This window comes from Trachypithecus francoisi, unplaced genomic scaffold (assembly GCF_009764315.1).
Source record: "Trachypithecus francoisi isolate TF-2019V2 unplaced genomic scaffold, Tfra_2.0 Lachesis_group6, whole genome shotgun sequence".
In the NCBI taxonomy this organism is placed as follows: Eukaryota; Metazoa; Chordata; class Mammalia; order Primates; family Cercopithecidae; genus Trachypithecus; species Trachypithecus francoisi.
Window position 1 is genome coordinate 114932515 of NW_022681471.1, and position 18482 is coordinate 114950996.

The 18482-nt window shown below is 37.4% G+C and overlaps 1 protein-coding gene across 1 annotated transcript in view; it reads left to right on the forward strand.

The window, feature by feature from the left end:
- The window catches only part of RPS6KA3 (ribosomal protein S6 kinase A3), a 126123-nt gene that overhangs the window by 25726 nt on the left and 81915 nt on the right, over positions 1–18482 (forward strand). Inside the window, 1 exon segment of the mRNA XM_033201420.1 lies at positions 6921–6977. Within this exon segment, the coding sequence (XP_033057311.1) occupies positions 6921–6977 (57 nt within the window).

The following is an 18482-nucleotide window of genomic DNA, read 5'->3' on the forward strand; positions in this document are numbered from 1 at the left end:
TGCAGAGGAGAAATCTCAGGTCAGTCTGATTTCAGTTCCTTTGAAATAACCTATTTTTTTCTGCTTGTATGCTTGTAGGATTATATCTTTATCCTTGAAATTTAAAAGCATTTGCCAGGCCATGTCTTGGTGTTGATGATCTCTGTTGAACCTTCTCAGTCTCCAGTCTCAGGTATTTTTTTTTTTTTCAGAACTGGAAAGTTTCCTTACACTTTTGATTGATTAAACTGCCTGTTTTTTTCTTTTTTCTTTAGGAACATCTGTTATTCATAGATTATTTCTATGTCTGTCTTCCATAGTTTTTAAATCTTTCTTTCTTTTTTTTTTTTTTTTTCATTTACTCAAGTTTGTCCTCTGTGGCATGGATTCCGTTTTCTGCAGTGTCAGTTCTAATACTTGCTATTCACAATGTAGATTTAATTTTGGCTACTATGTTTTCATTTCTTTATTCTTATCTCAACATACTCTTATTTCATAAGCAGAATCCCCCTTAGACGGTAACACTTCAAAAAACATGAGGTGGATCCCGGCCTGAAACTTGGCCACAACCACAGGACCAGGAAAAAAAAAAGTTTCTGAAAGGGTCCTCTTAAACATAAAAATGTAAATATAACCAGAGGTCATTCTTACCCTCATCTAGAAAATAGAACAGTGTTGGGTACTAACAGACTTAAGTAGCTAGAGGAATAGTAAAGCAGGCATAAGGGCACCTTAACTAGAAATAAACTGATTTTTCTAATTACATGTATTGTTTTTCTCTTTATAAAATTAATACATAATAAGTGCATGTAACTTTGAAAATACAGTACAAAGAAGAAAATCCTATGACCCGGGTAACGACTGATGAGATTTTATATTTGTTTTGCCAGTTACATGCACACATGTTGGGAGGAAGGGATGCAAAATTGGGTCATACTATATAGTTTTGTATCCTTTTTCATTTAATATATTGCAAGCATATTTTTTGCATCATTAAATTTTCTTTGAGGCCCTGATTTTAACCATTGCATAGTATTCCTACATATGAATAGATGTATTATGATTTATTTAACCAGTCCCTTGTTGGTCATTTAGATTGTTTTCTATTTTTCAGTATAATGAGTATGATGAATATCACTGTACATAAGTCTTTATGCACATCTCTGATATTTCCTTAGGATAAATGAGGAGCTGATTCTTAATCCTGTCACATTGGTAAGGATTATATACATTCCTTATTAAGAATATAAAGTGCTTGTTTCTTATTGTTTCAATGTGATTGCATAGAAGATTCTTTGGATTCTGAACAATTTGATGGTATCTTAACCACACTTTGAGAGAGGTGTCTAATGCCTCATGCTCAGCACCTTCATGATGGAATTCCTATTGCATAAGCTTTTGGACAGGAAAACCACTGCTGATATCAGGGAGTTTGGAAGGTAGATATATTTGTGGAAACCTGAGGGTGGTGGAAAAAGAAAAAAAAAGTATGGTCCTTGCTCATTCCTACAACCTGGGTCTCCATATTAATATACTAGGACTCTGGATCTTTTCTTTTCCTCTTCCTTCCTGTTATTTCAGACTGTTACTCTCTCTGAAGATTCTTCTCTTAATGTCCGTACGTCCATTTCATTTCTAGGTAGGAGAATGTCAGTAGATGGTATACCCTGCTGAGTTCAAGGTAGCATTTTATCAGTCACAGATCATCTTTTGGTCCTAGCATACTTATACATGATGATCTCCTGCTGAAATGGAAGTAGTTTTTTAACTAATTATATATTTTCAGAGGTATCAGACAGCAGCCTGGAAAAGTACATTGTTGTATCATGCCATTACAACAAAGCAGTCTGCTTAATAAAGTTGCTTAAAATGAAAGTTTTTAAATTAATAAAATATTTTTTAGCATCAGAATTTTCCTTAAAATATTTAGGAATACTCTAGAGTTCCTGAAACCTTGATTCAGAAATACTGATTTGAATTATTCTTCCTCTTTAAGCCTGGAAGATGATCTTAGGTGATAATTTTTTACAACATTGAAAACAATTCCTGCTGAAAGTCAAGGGAACAGTCTCCTTTATCTGATTTGTTCTGATGAGACCCATATTGTAGGTTATTCTAATGTGTGACTTTATACACATTTCAGGCTAACAAAGTAAAGCATGATTAGCATTTCCTAACCTTTTCCAGTATTTCACATCACATTTGCATATATACAATCTGCCAGGCTCTGAAATTTTTTGGCTGGAAGGCATTATGGTGGGATGAGAGAGGATAAATACATTTGCCTCACTTTTAAACTATTTTTTGTCCATACTCATTCTCTAGCTACATTGTATAAAAATATAGCACATACAAAATGATCTCTTCTACCCTGCTTAGTGGAAAATTGACTGTAGTGAATTATGGAACAGGTGTTTCAACACTCTCCTATACTTCTTCATTGCATTACATCTTTAGAAGTTATATGTAGAAATGTAATGTTACACTGTCAATTGAGGCAAAAGAGAGGAAAAGAAATAACATTTACTGAACATACACTCTCTCGGTGGATCTTTTTAATTACAACATCCCTGTGAGGGTAGGTATTATGTGCATCTTGTGAGTGAAGAAACTGAGGCTCAAAATATTAAATAACTTACCCAAGTTCAGGTAACTACACCAGTAACTGACAGAGTTGGGGTTTAAACGTGGTACTGGCCAGCTTTAGAACACATTTTTTCCCACTTGTTTTTTAAAATTAGAGAAATATATTTTCTTGTTTAACAAGTACTATTCCTTAAACTTAGGAAACAATAGAAAGTAAAATACTGAGTAAGACTGATATACGTGTAACCTAATCTCTAATAAAACCAACGGTCATTTTCCAAATGGGAAACTTGACTGCAGAAGTAACTCTATGCTCATTTCTGATAGATAACATTTGAATGAATCCTTGTTTTGATGAAGTGATAGAAAAGTTTCATTTGAATAAGGTGCTTTTTTTTGGTAGAAAAAGCTTTGTAAAGCTTCACTGGTATGTAGGATAACATTGGCTCGCTGCTTTAAAAATTAAATTGTTCAACATTTTAAATTTTTGCTAAACTCAGGAGGTAGATATTTTTATAAAATGTAGAGCATGAAATACCCTTCAGATTATGTTTCACTCAATTTTTTTCTTAGGTTGCTTTGTTAGTATATACTATACTATTAACTGGGTGAGTAGCTGAGAAAAGAAAGTTTATTGTAAAATTTGAGATGACATGAAGCTGAAAATAGTGAACAGGCTGATCGACAGATTTGGAATCTAATGTATAGAGATTGTAGCAATGGATGGGAGCTGGAAAAAGGTGAATCAAAAATTTTAAATAAAGTTTTATTCGTGGAACTAAGAGTAACAACAGGTTTGAATAGAGGATGCAGGGTGTGGTTGCAGTGCAAGAAGACAAGGATTTAATCAGAAAACTTGATATGTCAGCATTGTGTTGAGGGCATTCCAAAAATAATGCATATGTGAATTGCATTAACATAAGTTTATTTTCTAGGACAAGGGAGGTAATATGACCTTTACTCTGCATTGGTCGTTTGAGGGTTGAAATGTTAATTACATGCAATTCCATATACCACCCTTTAAGATGAATTGGAGTGTGCTCAGAGAAGAAGATGGTGATGAGTCTTATCTATCTTAAAGAAATGTTTGAAGGAACTTATCTAGAAAAGACAAGACTCAGGATGGATTAGAATCATAGCTGTAGATTTACTTCCTGTGACTTTGCAGATAGAGTACAGGCAAGTTAGTCATCATTTATTAGTAATCCTCTTAAAGAGAATTCACAGCTGAGGAAAGTTGCTATATAATGAAAAATTTCATGTAGCGGGCAGTACTTTTTCAGAGATATTATAGTGCCTAGTGAGGTAGTACATTCTTGTCCTGGTAGTATTTAAGCGTAAGTAAGAACGTAGTAGAAAGAATTGAAACATATTATGTGTAGTAGGAACAGAAGACTTTTGAGATGCCTTACCAATTCAAAGATTTTTTAAATTCTAAGATCAGAAGGACTTTACGGAGTATTTTATCCTCATGAGGCTACCTCACCTTAGTAATAATGTGCATTGGTACAGCTCTTCAACATTTGTAAAGTTCTTTCTTCTGAATTATCTCGTTTTTGAGCCTGGTAATAATCCTTTGGGTAGACAGGACAAGTATCCTCATTTTGAACAGGTAAAGTAATAGGCTAAGAGAAAGTCTGAATTGCCTCAAATCATAAAGCTTATAAGCAGCAACCTAGGGCTCTGTCCTTGGTCTGCGAATTCCAAGTTTAGTGCTGTTTCTCCTGTACCAGTTTTCTTTAAAAGTAAGTTATAAGTTGTGATACTTGCTTTGCATACATTAAAAATTGCAAGGAACAGATGGTTCTTAAATTTTATTCCTATGAAAAACATACGTGTAGCTCAAGTTAGACTGAGGGTTCTAAACGCCACACAATGGGGAGTCACGGGGGCAAGTCTGTGTTACAGAAAGATAACTGTTTACAATTAATGAAAAACTCTGGTTTGGGCTGCTAGATGAATGATGGTGCCATTCATTAATATGGCAAATATAGGAGAGGGAACAGATTGGTGGACCAGAGGTGAGGTAATTGAATTTTGGACCTAAGAAAACTAGCTGACGGTGATTGTTTACTAAGTGCCAGACACTGTGGTTAGGGTTTTATATCATTTAACTAATTTAGTCTTTACTACAACCCTCTGAAGATAAGACTTTTCAATCTTCATTTTCCATATGAAGAAACTGAAAAGCTTAGATTGTTTAAAGAACCTGTCCAAGGCTTCATAATAATAGGGTAAGAATATGAATTTGAATCTCTGTGTCTGCAAACAGAGCCACAGTTGTTAGGAGCTAGTTCTTTGGTACATTTGGATAAGAACAACCATAGTCAGTTGAATAATGGTTGTCACTTTGAGGAAAAATAAATATTCTGGAGATACACGAGTGTCTTTATACCAAAGAAATGGGCAGTGTTACAGCCTTTGAACATACCTTAGGAAAATAAAGATTTTATACTTGCCTCCCTACCTTTTCCTGAATTTTGGCACTGTTTCTGTGCTTCATAGTATTACATAGGCATTCCCTAATCTAGGAACATCTTCTATGAGTGGTGAAAATGAAAGGTGCTCTTTATATAAGGTCAACAGACCTTGTAGGATAGGGGCTATGTTTTATTAACTTTTATCTTGAGCTTAGTGCCTAGAACATAGCTTGAATGAAATGAGATGAATGAATGGATGGATGGTATAGGGATAAGAAGAACAAAGAGGGGAGTTCATATTTAGAGCAGCTGCCTCATGTGAAGTATGAGGTGATAGGTGAGCTGCCTTTTATTTCCCAGGTGATAATGCTCCAAAGGTGGTTAGCTTAGATCCTTGTATACTTGTTGAATTAATAATCATGGCTACTCCTTTTTCCAGTGAGGGAGTGAGAGAAGAAACTATGTGTTCCTGACTTCTGTTTTTGTGGTTTTTAAAAATTACACAAATAATACATATTCATTGTAGACACATTAGAATATTCAAATAAGCAAAAATAAACAATTTAAATTGTCTAAAATTCTACCACCCAGAGATAACCACTGTTAACATTTTGGTGTATATCCTTCCAGAGTTTTTCCCATAAAAATATATGCATTGAAACATGTATATATTTATTTAAAATGGGATCATTACAATCCATATTGTTTTGTAAACTGCTTTTTCACTTATTACATGTGACTGTCTTTCTATGTCAATGAATTTACATCTTTATCATCATTTTAATGACTGTATAGTATTCCATTATAAGGGTGTACCATAATATATTTAATTAGTTCTCTATTGTTAGGAATTTAGGTTTTCAATTTGAAGTTCTTTTTGGAATAAAAGTTATGGTGAGCATTCTTGTATGTACATCTTTGTACACTTGTCTACTTTTTTAAAAAAAGAAGTAGAATCGATGAGACATTTCAAAATTTTATGTGTGGTATTTTGGTTTTTTTAAAATACAGACTCAGATTGCCTTCCTGAAAGATTGTGCTGATTCATACTTCTCCAGCAGTATGTCCAGAGTGCTCTGTCCCCCATACCCTCGTTAACACTGAGTGGTTTTTTGTTTTTGTTTTTGTTTTGTAAATCATTACCAATTTGAAAGGCAAAAGGTGTCTTTGGGTTAAATGCATTTCTTTGATGAGTACTAAGGCTGAACTCTTTTTTCCCTTATTGCTCATTTCTGTTGAGGTTCATCGTTTTTTCTTACAGGTTTGTAAAACAAAGCTCTTTATGTATTGAGGATACCAACCCTTTGTTATATGTTGCCTTTTTTTTTGTAATCAGTTTGTCTTTTATCTTTTTTTGTGTCTGGCAGAAGTTTTAAACTTTTATAGATTCAAATGTCACTTTTTTCTTTATGATTTCAACCCTCCTTACCCCATGAGTATTGTTCACCTATATTCTAATAGTTGTATAATTTTATTTTTTCACATCTAAATGTTTAATCCATCTGGCATTTATTTTGATGTAGAGATTGGGCTTAATTTTCTCTAAAGTAATTAATCAGTTCCCTTGATTAATTATGAATGGAGTTGGAATTTAGAATGTGTTTTGCCATACACTGTTGTAAATAATGTTTGGTGAGGCTTAAATGAGACCATTTGTAATGCATTTAACTATTAAACTCAAGGGCTCACATGGAAAGGTAATAATCATTATTATATTATTTCCATGAAAAAATGTTTTTATAGTTTCAAATAATTAACTTTTGAAGCACATCCTGTTGCAAATTTAGCAACTGCATACTCATATGGTGGTTCTACTTCATTAGAGCCCTTTAGGGGTGAAAATCTTCCTCAGTTTTTGTTTTTGTCTGCCTTCATTTAACTTTAACTGATGTGAGATCTGTTTTGGTAACTTTCTGCTTGCTGTGCTTTTCACAGAATGGACAGCAAATTATGGATGAACCTATGGGAGAGGAGGAGATTAACCCACAAACTGTAAGTAAAATATTCTGTCACAAAGGGTATAGATAAATGAAAGACTGTAAAATTATTCTTATTTTTCAACTGAACACAGTAATCATTTTACAGTATAAGAAACTTGTCAATCCTTTCACATTAACTTTACCAGACTACATTATTGAGTATGCCAGGGACCTTTCTAAAAAGTGTACAATAAGAGTGATTTTAAGAGAATGATAGAACAGATTGCTTTATATTGTTGAAAGTTTTTCATTAGTGCCTAAAGCTTATGTTTTTTTGTTTCTTGGGGATTTTTTGAGATGGAGTTTTGCTCTTGTCACCCAGGCTGGAGTGCAGTGGCGCTATCTCAGCTCACTGCAACCTCAGCCTTCTGGGCTCACAGGATTCTTCTGTCTCAGCCTCCTGAGTAGCTGGAATTACAGGTGCTCACCACCACACCTGGCTAATTTTTGAATTTTTGTAATTTTAGTAGAGATGGGGTTTCACCAAGTTGGCCAGGCTGGTCTCGAACTCCTGACCTCAGGTGATCTGCCCACCTCAGCCTCCCAAAGTGCTGTGATTACAGGTGTGAGCCACTGCACCTGGCCTAAAGCTTATGTTTTTAAATAATCAAATTGACCATAAATTTGTTAAAGACAGAAATATAGGCCAGGCACGGTGGCTCAAGCCTGTAATCCCAGCACTTTGGGAGGCCGAGATGGGCGGATCACAAGGTCAGGAGATCGAGACCATCCTGGCTAACACTGTGAAAGCCCGTCTCTACTAAAAAATACAAAAAAAAAAAAAACTAGCCGGGCGAGGTGGCGGGCGCCTGTAGTCCCAGCTACTCGGGAGGCTGAGGCAGGAGAATGGTGTAAACCCGGGAGGCGGAGCTTGCAGTGAGCTGAGATCCGGCCACTGCACTCCAGCCTGGGCGACAGAGCGAGACTCCGTCTCAAAAAAAAAAAAAAAAAAAAAAAAAAGACAGAAATATAAAGGTCATACTTTACAGATATGTTTAACATAGAAAGTGGACATTCACCATTTCCTCATCTGTTTTTTTGTTGTTGTTCACTTCTGAATCCCCAGTAACTAAACCAATGTGCCTGGCACATAATGGACACTCATTAATGTTACATAAATGAATTAATAAATGTTCCCTACTACCACACACAGATAGCCATTGTCAGCAGCTAAGTTATAGTCGTCTTGATATTTTGTATATAAGGTAATTATTATTTATGTTTACAAAATACATACTCTGCAACTTGTTCTTTTTACTTAACATGTCTTGAACATCTTTGTATGACAATACATATAGAACTACCTCTTCTTTGTTTTTTTTTGTTTTGGGGGTTTTTAGAGACAGTGGTAGAGTCATGACTCACTGTAACCTCAACTCCTGGGCTCAAGCAACCCTCCCATCTCAGCCTTCTTAGTAGCTAGGACTACAGGCACATGCCACCACGCCCAGCTAATTTTTTTTTTTAATGTTTGTGTTTTTTTTTTTTTTAACAGATGGGGCCTTGCTATGTTGCCCAGGCTGGTCTTGAACTCCTGGCCTCAGGCAATCCTCCTGCCTCAGCCTCCCAAAGCATTGGGATTACAGGTGTTAGCCGCCATGCCCAGCCAGATCTACCTCTTTTTAAAGTGGTTACACAGTTACAGTATTCTATTTTATGAATATCCTATATTTAATGTAATTTTCCCCTATTTATTTTTGTGAATTTGTGTTTCGGTAGGATATAGTCTTAGAAAAGGATGTTCTGAAACCAAGGGTGTAAACATTTAAATCTCAATAGACATTTATCAAATTTTCCTTCAGAATTTCAGTATATGAGAATACCTGTTTGAGTATTGCCTACTCATACTAGGTATTATCAGAAAATATTTTTAATTTGAGTGACTCTAGAAAAATAATACTTTCCCTTTTTTTCTTTTTCTTTTTTTGAGACAGTCTCGCTCTGCTGCTCAGGCTGGAGTGCAGTGGTGTGATCTCAGCTCACTGCAACTTCCGACTCCCAGGTTCAAGCCATTCTCCTGCCTCAGCCTCCCGAGTAGCTGGGATTACAGGCATCCGCCACCATGCCTGACTAATTTTTGCAATTTTAGTAGAGATGGGTTGCACAATGTTGGCCAAGCTGGCCTCGAACTCCTGACCTCAAGTGATCCACCCATCTTGACCTCCCAAAGTGCTGGGATTACAGGCGTGAGCCACCATGCCTGGCTGACTTTCCCATTTTAATTTGCATCTCATTTGATTACTAGTGAGATTGAGTATCCATACATTACTGGCCTTTGTTATTTTATGTTTTGCTCAGTTTTATTTGGAGTTACTTGTTGTTTCCTTATTGGTCTGTATAATCTCTGTATATATTCTGGATATTAACTCTATGTCTATTATATGTCTTGTAATATGTTTTTTTTAAACATTGATTATGTGTCTTTCATTGTAGTATGTACAGAAGTTTTTTTTGTTTTGTTTTGTTTTTTTGAGAAGGAGTCTTGCTCTGTTGTCCAGGCTGGAGTGCAGTGGCATTACCTTGGCTCACTGCAACCTCTGCCTCCTGGGTTCAAGCAATTCTCCTGCCTCAGCCTCCTGAGTAGCTGGGATTACAGGCACGTACCACCACACCTGGCTAATTTTTGTATTTGTGGTAGAGACGGGGCTTTACCACATTGGTCAGGCTGATCTCAAACTCCTGACCTTGTGATCCGCTTGCCTCAGCCTCCCAAAGTGCTGGGATTACAGGCGTGAGCCACTGCACCTGGCCAAAGTTTTCATTTTTTTTTTTTTTTGGTTGTTGAGACAGTCTCGCTCTGCCGCCCAGGCTGGAGTGCAGTGCTGGATCTCAGCTCACTGCAAGCTCCGCCTCCTGGGTTTACGCCATTCTCCTGCCTCAGCCTCCCAAGTAGCTGGGACTACAGGCGCCCGCCACCTCGCCCGGCTAGTTTTTTTGTATTTTTTTTAGTAGAGACGGGGTTTCACTGTGTTAGCCGGGATGGTCTCGATCTCCTGACCTCGTGATCTGCCCGTCTCGGCCTCCCAAAGTGCTGGGATTACAGGCTTGAGCCACCGCGCCTGGCCCAGAAGTTTTCATTTTTAAATGGTCACATCTGGCTTCTGGGTTTCATGCTTTGGTTAGGAAATCCTTCCCTACACTAAGGTTATAAAAATAATCCTTTTACATTTTGATCTTTGATAGTTTTTTGGTGTTTTTTGTTTTGTTTTACATTTAGATCTGTGATCCACTTGGAATTTAGTACCTGGTATGAAGTAGAAATCTAACTTTTCTTTCCAGATAAATAGCCTGTTGTCCTAACCTCTATTTATTGAATAAATAAAATCTATTCTTTCCTACTCATTTGAGATACCTCTTTTATCACGTATAAAATTGCCTTGTACTCCTTGTATCAGTTTCCTGCTTTGCCATAACAAATTACCACAAACTGGGTGGCTTAAAACAACAGATGGCTCTCGGGGAGGTTCCTTCCTTGCCTATTCCAGCTTCTGGTGTTTGCCAGCAGTCCTTGGCATTCCATGGCTTGTAGATACATCATTCCACTCTCTGCCTCGGGCATCAGATGATCTCCCTGTTCGTGTCTGTGTCCAAATTTCCCTCTTCTCATAAGAGCACTAGTCATTGGATTGGGACCATCCCACTCTAATATGACTTCATCTTAATTACATCTGCAAAGACACTGGTTTCAAATAAGGTCACATTTACCGTTACTGGGGATTACTTGAACATACCTTTTTGGAGGGCATAATTCAACCCACAACCCCCCTGAATATTTAGACTTTACATACTTTTTCATTACTGTCATTTTATTATATGTTTTTGTTAATATGGTAAAGCAAACCTTCCCACCTTTTTACTTCTGTAAAAAGTCTTATATGTAGTCTTATAAATATAGTCCTACATTTAATCTTCCAGATAAACTTTACAATCAGTTCATCAAGTACTTCTGAAAAATTTATTGGGATTTTTATGAGAATTGCCTTAAATGTACAGATTAACATGAAAAATTACTTTAACAATATTGAGTCTTCGCATTCAGGAACATTCGTTTTTTCTGATTTTCTTTTACATTCTTTATCAAAATTTTATGGTTTCTTGGCTGGGTGTGGGGGCTTATGCCTGTAATCCCAGCACTTTAGGAGGCTCAGGCAAGAGGTTTGCTTGAACTCAGGAGTTCGAGACCACCCTGGGCAGCATAGCAAGTCCCTGTCTCTACTACAAATTTAAAAATAAGCCAAGCATGGTGGCATGTGCTGTGGTCCCAGCTACTTGGGAGGCTGAGGCAGAGAATCACTTGAACCCAGAAGTGTAAGGCTAAGGCTGCAGTGAGCTATGATCATGCCACTGCACTCCAGCCTGGGCAACAGAGTGAGACCCTGTCTGAAAAAAAAAGTTATGGTTTTTTACATATAGTTCTTGTACATTTGTTAAGGTAAGTTATGGGTATTTTATAGTTTTATAGTCTTTGTTATGTAGTAAGTGGCATTTTTTTTCTGGTATGTTTTCCATCTGGTTATTGCATGTATATATTTAAAATGTTAGGTGTTTTTGTATGTTTTTAGCATCTTAGGAGTGTTAACTTTTCAGAAATCAAACAAATTGTCATGAACATTATGTCAGTTGTGGAAGAATAAGATCAGTTTAACCTTCTGCTTGAAACACCTCCATAGTTTTATGGTTCCTTTAAACAAAAGCCCAACCTCCATAACATGACCTACCAGGCCCTGCATAATAAGGCTTTGCATACTTCTCTCCACATCCTCTCTAGCCGCACACCTCTACTCTCTACTGAAAGTCCAGTCACTCAAATGTATCAGCTTCTCTTTTGCTTACGGGCTTTCAAAGGCAATGTTCCTTCTCCCAGAATTCTTTTCCCTTACCGCCATCCCCACTACTTAATTTCTGGTCATCTTTGTTTAGATATCATTTCAACTGAGATGTCTTCCCAATACAACTACCACTTCCACTTTCACCTTGAGTTAAGTGTTTTTCCTTTTTGCTGCCACAGGAGCCTATGCATACCCTAAATGGCAACACCATACCAGATTCCATTGCTTATTTGCTTGGTCTGTATTCCCTACTAAACTGTGAGTTGAATGAGACAGTGACCAAGTCTGACTTATTCCTTGTTTTATGTCTGTGCCTAGTACCCAGTTGGTGTTCAGTAAGTATTTGTAGATTAAAGGGATGAATGGATTAAGTTTTAGCTAGCGTAGGGACCCAGGCATGGGGCCTAGTGCCCAGAGCTACCTTCAGATTCCTACCCTCTCCAAAACCATTTGAGGCAGTTTACTTCATTTGTCTGTAGTATATATATTTACATGTAAGCGAATGTAAAAACAATCAGAAGGAAAACCTCCAAATTTTTTTATTCTCTGTAGTCTAAAAGCATTTTCCATTGTGATGTTATATGGTTTGTACTTTCTCCTACTCATGGCTTTAGTAGCATTTACATCTGCAAGAACCTGCATTCTAGAGACAGGTCAGAAAGATGGAGGACTAAGATACTACCTGCAATGCAGATGAGGCTATTGAGCAAATCATTCCAGATTATACAAATTAGGCTTAGGTGTCAGATCAAAGCCTGGTATTTAATATTTATTAAATGATATTAAATCCAAAAGATTGTCAAAATATTTATTAACCTTATAATTTAAAATTGTATTTGCCTTTTATATATAATTAGAAGTTTTCCTTTTGTCAACTACTATAATTTACATAGGGAATGTTGAGATGTTGTATTATCTATTTGATGTGTTACAATTACTCCAAACTTAGTGGCTTAGAACTACACACATTTATTATCTCCCAGTTTCTGTGGACCAGCAATTTGGGCAGAGCTTAGCCACATCTTTTGGTTCAGAGGCTCTCTCAGACTTGAAATTAAGGTGTGGACCAGGGGTAGAGTTTCATCTGAAACTTGACTAGGGAAAGATCTGCTTCTAAGCTCACATGGTTGCTGGCCCAGATTCCTGGTCCACCAAAACTGTGAGATAATAAATGTATGTATGGAGGTCATCAGCTGGTAGGCTTTCTTGCAGTTTCATTGGCCCCTTTTCCGTGGGCTAGAATGCAGAATGTAATGATAAGCCACTTTTGACTAGGACAAGACAGTAGAGAAGATGGATAATATGAGAAGAAATCTGAGTCCCTTAATGACCTAATGATCTAGTGACACCTCTTCACCCAAAAGTATGCTCGTAACCTATGGACTGCTCTGTGAGAGAGAAAAAAAAAAGGCACTTACTTTGTTTGAGTTGTCGCATTTGGGGATCTTTTTCTTACAGTAGCTTAGTCCATATTCTAACTACATCTAGTCATTCATTAACAAAGTAGTTCATGGATGTCTATTAGGTGCCAAGTACTCTGCTACATTTGTTGTTACAGAAGCATGTAAGGGAAACTTGCAGCTTTAAAAATGGCAAAATAAAGTTGTTTTTGTCCTCTTCTCTGGGAAATTACCAACCAAAACAACAAGGAGAATAAGAAATCAGAATTTTGGTCTTTGAAATCAGAAGATATCTGTAACTTCAACCACAAGATATAAATATGAAAAGCAGATAGAAGAGTGGTAACCAGATGAAATTAATACAGCATAAGTGATTTTAGAGAATATCCTAATGGTGAGCAAGTCTTATTCAAGGCCCCTAGAGCCTCAGAAGAGCTCAAAAATGGGGTCACCGGGTACTGTGGAACGTGGATGTATGGCATGGGGCTGAAAACAGAGATTGGTTGAATATTGATATAAAGAGTTTCTAGATCCTCTCTCCTCTGGAGACAGAAGGTATTTCACAGAGAAAACCAGAAAAGCTGTATACTTGATCACCTTGGACACAGGAAGAAGTAGGGTAAGGCACTGGGCTGGAAACAGGGAGGTCAAGTGAAAACCTATTACTGAATGGTGACCTGGTCCCATTCCAACCACTAGGACCGTATCCTCCAGGAAGGAGGATGGGCGTTGTGACTGAAGAAATGTAAGATACTGTCCTTTGGGAGACCTTTAGTGTAAAGGCTGTCTAGTTGGCCAGTTAACCTATAAGAAAGCCTCCCCAGGTGACAAGCCACATAACTGCCAGGCCACTTCTTAGTGCCTCACTCTCAAATATTTATGGAAAGCCAAATATCACCAGTTATGTGAGGAAGTCTTCCAGTATAAAATAATGAGATCTTGGAGGAACAAACAATGCAGGGGAAAAGCAAATTTAATTAGTGTCCTCTGAGTGTTGAGACAAAATTGATTCCCTAAGAAAAAGTAAATTGCCATAAAAAAGAATCATAAAAGAAGAAACTCTTAGAAGTTAAAAATATAATAGGAATGTTTTGCATTTTAGTAGAACATTTACAAGCTAAAATTGAGGAAAACTCTCAAAAAGTAGAACAATAAGAGGTAGAAAGTAGGAAAGAAAAAGAAAGAAGAGCAATCTAACATCTAACTAATAGGAATTCCAGAAAGCGACAATAGAGGAAATGAAGGGGAAGAAAGCAGGAAAGAAATACCATAAGAAACATATTTTTTGTTTTTTACATTTTAATATCTCTGAAATCAGAATGGTTGTTATAATTCATAGTGTGACATATATTAATTGACAACGTCTTTCATAATGGTATAGTGATAATGATGCTTTTAGATTAAGTGGAATACTAAAATACCAAATTAAAAAAAAAAAAAAGTTTTCCAAAATGAGGACCATGAGTCTCCAGATTACAACATCCCTCTGAAACCCTATTAATGAGAGAAATTTTAAAAAGCCCTACTCTCGGGCCGGGCGCGGTGGCTCAAGCCTGTAATCCCAGCACTTTGGGAGGCCGAGACGGGCAGATCACGAGGTCAGGAGATCGAGACCATCCTGGCTAACACGGTGAAACCCCGTCTCTACTAAAAAATACAAAAAACTAGCCGGGCGAGGTGGCGGGCGCCTGTAGTCCCAGCTACTCGGGAGGCTGAGGCAGGAGAATGGCGTAAACCCGGGAGGCGGAGCTTGCAGTGAGCTGAGATCCAGCCACTGCACTCCAGCCTGGGTGACAGAGCAAGACTCCGTCTCAAAAAAAAAAAAAAGCCCTACTCTCAAGAAGGGTCATCTCTATGAAATATCAAAACACTAGGGATAAAGGGAAGACCCCAAGCTTTTAGAGATTTTTTAAATCCTATATAAAAGATTGGATAGAAGAATATTAGACTTTTCAGCATTGGAAGTTAGAAAACAAGGAGCAACGCGTTTAAAATGGTTAGTGAAAATGATTTTCAGCCAAGATATTTTCAGATATGGACCTATTTTAGGAAGTTGCTGGAAAATGGGCTCTGCCAACACTAGGGGGTTATTAACTAAGTAAGAGAGACATGGGATTCGGCAAACAAAAGATCCCGTACTGCAAGCATGATGAAAGTTTTTTCCCATTATGATGATTAAAGGAAGCTTCAGAAGACTAGTTCATGCAGGAAGCTTAGAGAGTACTGAGTCCAGATTGAAGTAGACAGATAATTTCAAGAATGCTGCCTCCAGGAATAGGATTGGGGAAGAGGTGGGGGAATGGAAGTGATGAATCTAAATAGGCTTGAGTATTGAAAATTCACTTGAGAGGCTGTTGCAGAGTAGGAAGAATTTGAAATAGGTACAAAGAAAATAAAAGCAAATTTAAAAACAAAGCACCTGTAAACTTAAGGAAAAATAAAAATTGCACACAAGAGATGTAACTAAAGTATATTCTTTACCTAGGCAGTGAGCAGTGTTTACATAGTCGATAATTGTAAAGACTAAATATTGATTTAACCAAAATCTGTGATATGAGTACCGAGTCATCTGTAATAGGATGTCTAAAGGTAATATCTGAAATTGATGAATCAAGAGAAAGTATTATAAGGTTATTATTTATCATATAAAGGCAAATACAAGAGGGAACAATGAAAAGAACTGAAAGGGTACCAAGAGCATAGAGTACTGCTGCTTTCTCATTACAAGCCTTGAAATGCTTTTTGACACTTTAGCCTTTGATAAAAATTTAAGTGAAATTTAAAAAGCAGTTGTAACTGGTGTGATCAGGCAAAAATTCACAGAAGGCATGAAATTTAACCTGAGTCTTAAAAATAGGTACAAGATTTTTGAGAAGTAAATGTCATCATTTGGGTAAATGCACTTTTATGGGAAAATGATGTAAACAAAAGTCAAAGGGAGGAAAAGTGAGATGTGTTGGAGATAGCTAAATCAGTTTGACTAAAAGGATGGTCATAAAGGACAGCCCGATTTCTCCTGAACATTAAATACCGTCACTCAGACCTTCTTAGTGTATGGAGTTAATCCTGTGATGTCTCTTGAACATATCCCCTAGGTTTCTATTTGTGATAGAGCCATTCTGTTCTGGCTGGATTTTTCTGTTCTTCACACACTTAATCTCTTCTCTTGCCCTTTGTTCTTTGCCCTGCTGTCTGCCTGTCTCCCATATCTTAGATCCACTTCTTATGTATGTATGTATGTATTTATTTATTTATTTATTTTGGAAACAGGATCTCACTCTGTCACTGAGGCTGGAGTGCAGTGGCTCACTGCAACCTCCACCTCCCAGGTTCGAGCAATTCTCCTGCCTCAGCCTCCCAAGTAGCTGGGATCACAGGCACATGCCACCACACTCAGCTAATTTTTGTATTTTAGAGATGGGGTTTTACTGTGTTAATCAGGCTGATCTCGAACTCCTGACCTCAAGTGATCCACCTGCCTCAGCCTCCCAAAGTGCTGGGATTACAAGCATGAGCCACTATACTTGGCCCTACTTCTTTTCCATCTTCTGCCATTTTATTTTATTTTATTTATTTTTTTTTTTTATTTTTTTTTTTTGAGGCGGAGTCTCGCTCTGTCGCCCGGACTGGAGTGCAGTGGCCGGATCTCAGCTCACTGCAAGCTCCGCCTCCCGGGTTTACGCCATTCTCCTGCCTCAGCCTCCCGAGGAGCTGGGACTACAGGCGCCCGCCACCTCGCCCGGCTAGTTTTTGTATTTTTAGTAGAGACGGGGTTTCACCGTGTTAGCCAGGATGGTCTCGATCTCCTGACCCCGTGATCCGCCCGTCTCGGCCTCCCAAAGTACTGGGATTACAGGCTTGAGCCACCGCGCCCGGCATCTTCTGCCATTTTAATGTTGTTATCCTTTCTTCTGGCTCTCTAAAGTTTCAACCCTTTCCTGTCTTTATTTAACTGAAGTAAAAACTTTTACTTCACACAAAGCTGCCTTAAAACTTGCATTTGAGCATCCAAAATGATCCTTAACAGCCATGTTAACAGCACACCATTGCACACCTATTACAGTCATCATGGTTCAAACACACACTGGAAAGAGAAGCCCCAGCAGAGTAGACAATAGACAGTGAATTACTCACTCAACACAGGAAAATACAATAGAGTGCTCATTGGCTGGAAAAATTTGTACCATGGTATATTAATAACACTTATTGACTGATTGTGTATTGTCTGCCATTCTAACTCTCATTGGTTGAGAGTGTATTTGAGCACTCAGAGCTTGAGGGAAAATACCCTAGTAGATTTAAGTATATGCCACTTAGGAAAATATTTCTGAGATAAATAGCAGTATAATTAGCACTGCATGGTGGAATTAAATAGAGTATGTATACACCAGGAAGATTTCCAAGCACAAGCAAAGGTTTCCTTTTGCTACATTTTTGGCTCTCTTTCAGGGCTATTTTTTTCACTTCCTAGTGTCCTGTTCCTCCATCCCTAAGAGCTTAAAAAAAAAAAAAAAAAAAAACTCCCTTTTTTATCATGGCTTGCTTGCCTCGTATGATGCCTCTGACCCAAAATTGCTTCTCTTCTGTTCTGGTGTATTCATCACAATACCCATTCCTTCAGTTTCAGTGATCTCATCCATATTTTGAAAGAAAGCAAAGTGACTTAATTATGTTCAAATATGAATGGTTGGTTGGTTGAGTCAACCTGAAATACTGGCATATGGAAAGTTGTAACCCCTTTACCTAAATGAGTATTTTAATTTAACTATTTTAGACAAGCATGACTAAGTAAAAAGAACTTCAGGCTAAGCAAGAAAAAGAAATGTGTGGACAGGGAGAGAAGCAATACCACCTAGGGTATTTTGTGACTTAACTGCAAAATTCAGACCTGGGGCTATGGTGCTGCTGCCTCTCACCCTCTCTTCATGCCCACGGGAGATTCTGTGAGTGAAACATAGCATGCTTTCCATTTAGACAGGACTTTGAAAGTGCTCTAGGAAATCCTGCTCAGTGCTCTAGGAAGTCACTACCATTTGTTTGAAGTTGATCGTCTTCATGAAACTTATTTCCCATCTCTGGTTTAAAACCTTAAGCTCTTACCACTTTATAGCACTGTCTGTTGATGGATGTGTGCTTAAAAAAATTAACTGTCCTGCACTTAGATGGAAATCCTTATAAATTAAATCTTTTAGTGTCTGAAAAAAAGGAATGATCCACACACAAAAATGTATCCAATGGAATCAATTAAGAACATGTTAACTTTAAGTTTTTATCATATGGGTCAATTTT